Source organism: Euleptes europaea, chromosome 7 (assembly GCF_029931775.1).
Source record: "Euleptes europaea isolate rEulEur1 chromosome 7, rEulEur1.hap1, whole genome shotgun sequence".
NCBI classification, from domain to species: domain Eukaryota; kingdom Metazoa; phylum Chordata; class Lepidosauria; order Squamata; family Sphaerodactylidae; genus Euleptes; species Euleptes europaea.
In genome coordinates this window covers 96,594,256-96,597,746 of record NC_079318.1, presented here as the reverse complement: position 1 = coordinate 96,597,746, position 3,491 = coordinate 96,594,256, and the positions used below count along the sequence as shown (strand labels likewise).

Sequence of the window (3,491 nt, the reverse complement as noted above, 5' to 3'; positions counted from 1 at the left end):
GCATCTGCTTGGCATGCAGAAGGTCCCAGGTTCAATCCCCAGCATCTCCAGTTAAAGGGACTAGGCAAGTAGGTGATGCGAAAGACCTGTGCCCGAGACCCTGGAGAGCCGCCGCTGCTGCTCTGTGTAGACAATACTGACTTTGATGGACCAACGGTCTGATTCAGTATAAGGCAGCTTCATGTGTTCATGTGTTCTTCTTCTACTGGTGCCCCTTCAACATTGGCAATAATTCAAGATGTGTTGCACTTAGAACCTGGGAGAGATGCCAAATAATCAACTGGCCAATCATGACTAAAAGGTAAGGACCACTGTGGGAGCTTTAACCAATGACAGTAGATTGAACGCCCAGCAAATGCACAGGAAAGAAGACAGGAAGCCCTTGATCATTTGTTGTTGTTAACACCTTGATTTAAAAAAATGGTTCCTGGGTACCCAAGTTTGGGTGGGATAAATAAAAGAAATAGATAATGAAAATATAATTTATTGAATGCGCTATGTCAGGATTAAAATTATTTTAAAATATAATTAAAACAGCACAATGACATATCCCAGGTTGATATTTTCATTATCTATTTCTTTTATTTATCCCACCCAAACTTGGGTACCCAGCTTCTGCTTTTTAGGTTGGGTCTCATTTCCCTTTTCTTTTGTCCTTAACAAATGGTTCCTACCAGACTGCTGGATTGATTTTAATAATTTTCTTCCACTGTGAGAAAAATTAGCTCACCTGCATAAAATGTCATTCCAGACTCACCTCCTTCTTCTCAAGATGTACCGTGGTTACGTCCCAAAGCATGATCTGTCCTGCCTTCTATCCTGTCCTGACCCCATCCTGCCTGATCTTAATCGTTTTCTTCCCCCAAGAAAAAACTTAGCTCACCTGCTTAAAATGTCATTCCAGACTCGCCTCCTTCTTCTCAAGATGTCCTGCGGCTACATCCCAAGTTGCGCTCCATCCTGCGCTGTCCCTTCCTGCCTGCCATCCTGCGGCTCCCCATGTGGCTACCCCGTCGGCGGTCTGGGCTCCCTGGGTTCGTGCGGTGGGGCCTACGGCGGTGCAACACCCGCAAGTAACCTTGGCATCGTCCCGGGGGCCAACATCGGATGTATCAACCAACTGCCGCCCTCCGAAATTGTGATCCAGCCGCCTCCTTCTGTCGTCACCATCCCAGGGCCCGTCCTCTCTGCCTCTTGCGACCCTGTTCGTGTGGGAGGATACTCCGCCTGCGGTGGGGGAACCCCTCTCGGTTGCGGCCGCTTGGGTGGAAGTGTCTGCGGTTTCCCCTGTTAACCCAGGAGGACCCTTTCACCGGAATTGGCGGAAATGGTATTTGAAAAGCAGGATACAGATTCACAGCTGATGATATCCTGGGCTCGGGTGTCAGAACGGTTGAGCCTCCCTAGTTGGAACCGGAGCTGATAGGTTCTCCCATTGCTCAATGCTTCCAACGCTCGTTCCCAAATCTGATGCAAATCTCGTCTTTTCTTACTGTAGGTTTTAGGACTGAGGGTCACTTTGGCCAGAGTCAGAATTGTGGAGCCTCCCAAATCCAAATCAGAGTTAACTAGAGTCATAGTTGCTGAACACTTCTGACCCTGGTCTTCATGACTAACATCTCTCTGCTGTTGCTGCTTCTTTCCCTTGCCTGGGCTAAGTATGGACTTTGGTTTCATTTCTAGAAGGGCAACTTGTCATTTCGACAAATTCCAAAGAGCATAGAGATTCAGATGGCTCGCGTGGATCTTCTCTTGCCAGCCTTGTGAAAACAACACTTGAAATGCTTAAATAACCCTCTGCTTATTTCTCTGGTGCCCCTTAACTGATCTTCAGTGGATGTTCAGTGGCAAATGTATTACTTCTGTGTAGAATATGTCATTGCCACCTTTGAAGCTGTTTGCCATGCAAATGTTTTCATGCAATCTTCATTAAAGTTTGCCTCTCTGCATCTCAATATCCAGTGTGGTTTCCCTTGCTTTCTATATCATGATGATTTGTAGCATTTGACACCAGTGAGAGGGGTGGTTATAATTTTTAAAGGCTGCAAAGGAAGAGCTGATTAGACAGATTCATGTCTAAAATTTACACACACACACACACACATATATATGAATGAATGAATGAATGATTAAGATATAGAATTCTCTGCCAGAGAATGTAGAGATGGCCAAAGGAGATGAAGCTTTAACAGAGGAATAAACACATTCATGGAGAAGAGGTGTATCAGTGGCAACTAGCCATGGCGACTAAAGGGAACCTCCACATTCAGAGGCAGTCAAGCTCTGAATCCCAGTGCCAGGAGGCAACATCGGGAAAAGGCCTCTGCCTCTCTGCCCTGTTGTTGGACTCCAGAGGAACTGGTTGGCCACCGTGTAAGAACTATTAATGAATAGGGTTGCCAGGTCTCTTTTCGCCATCGGTAGGAGTTTTTGGGTGCAGAGCCTGGGGAGGGCAGGGTTTGGGGAGGGGAGGGACTTCAGTGCCATAGAGTCCAATTGCCAAAGTGTCCATTTTCTCCAGGTGAACTGATCTCTATTGGCTGGAGATCAGTTGTAATAGCAGGAGATTTCCAGCTAGTACCTGGAGGTTGGCAAACCTAGGCCAATATCTACATACAAGGGCACGTATTCACTCCAGATCAGCAAACCAATGCACCAATGCACCAAAGCTGCATTGTGTACAGTTTGTTTAAAAATAATAATAACAATAACTCACTCCCTAAAATGGAAGGGAGGAGGGAACATGGCCAGATTGCCCAGGGATCCTGGAGGGTTTTTGTTGCCGTCTTCTGGGCATGGAGCAGGGGTTGCTGGGAGTGTGTGTGTGTGGGGGGGGAGGTAGTTGTGAATTTCCTGCATTGTGCAAGGGTTTGGACTAGATGACTCTGGTGGTCCCTTCCAACTCTGTGTGAGATCCCGGAGACATGGATTTGACCAGTGGATAGCAAGGTGGTGTGGATTTTCCCTGACAACAAATTCAGGAAAAAGTATTTTGCACAGAGGGTCAAACCGATTTGGTTGCACTTTAAAAGGAAAGATCACTATAGAAGCGCTCAGGGGAAAAATGGGGAAATCGTGACTAGAGCCTGAACTAACTCTGGGATGGACCCCAAAACATGCAGAACATGAAAAAGAGGGTGTCATACAATAGTTAATCCAGCAAAAATAGGACATGCTAAATATCCTTAAGTTAGAGTTTGATAGAAAGCATTTTGTTGCAGCTGCATTATCTTACTTCGGCAATGGCAAATCTGCAAATCTCTTGCCTTGAAAAACCTACAGAGTGGCCACAAACCAGTTGCGATTTCAGTAAGCTTGTGATGCATCAAGCCTGATTGCTTTCTTCATTGATGTAAGTCCATTCATTTCCTTCCCCATGCAATAGAATATGTACTTTGCATCATGCCGTACACTTTCATTTTAGATGATGAAGAAGAAGGGCTGTCATATAGAGGATTGTGCCGAGTTGTTTTCTGTTGCCCCAGAAGGTC

General features: G+C 45.9%; 1 protein-coding gene across 1 annotated transcript; it reads left to right on the top strand.

The window, feature by feature from the left end:
• Nucleotides 1-925: 925 nt before the first annotated feature.
• LOC130480546 (feather keratin B-4-like) lies at nt 926-1,294 on the top strand. The gene has a single exon (XM_056853125.1). The coding sequence runs from the start codon at nt 926-928 to the stop codon at nt 1,292-1,294; it is 369 nt and encodes a 122-aa protein (XP_056709103.1).
• Nucleotides 1,295-3,491: the final 2,197 nt, after the last annotated feature.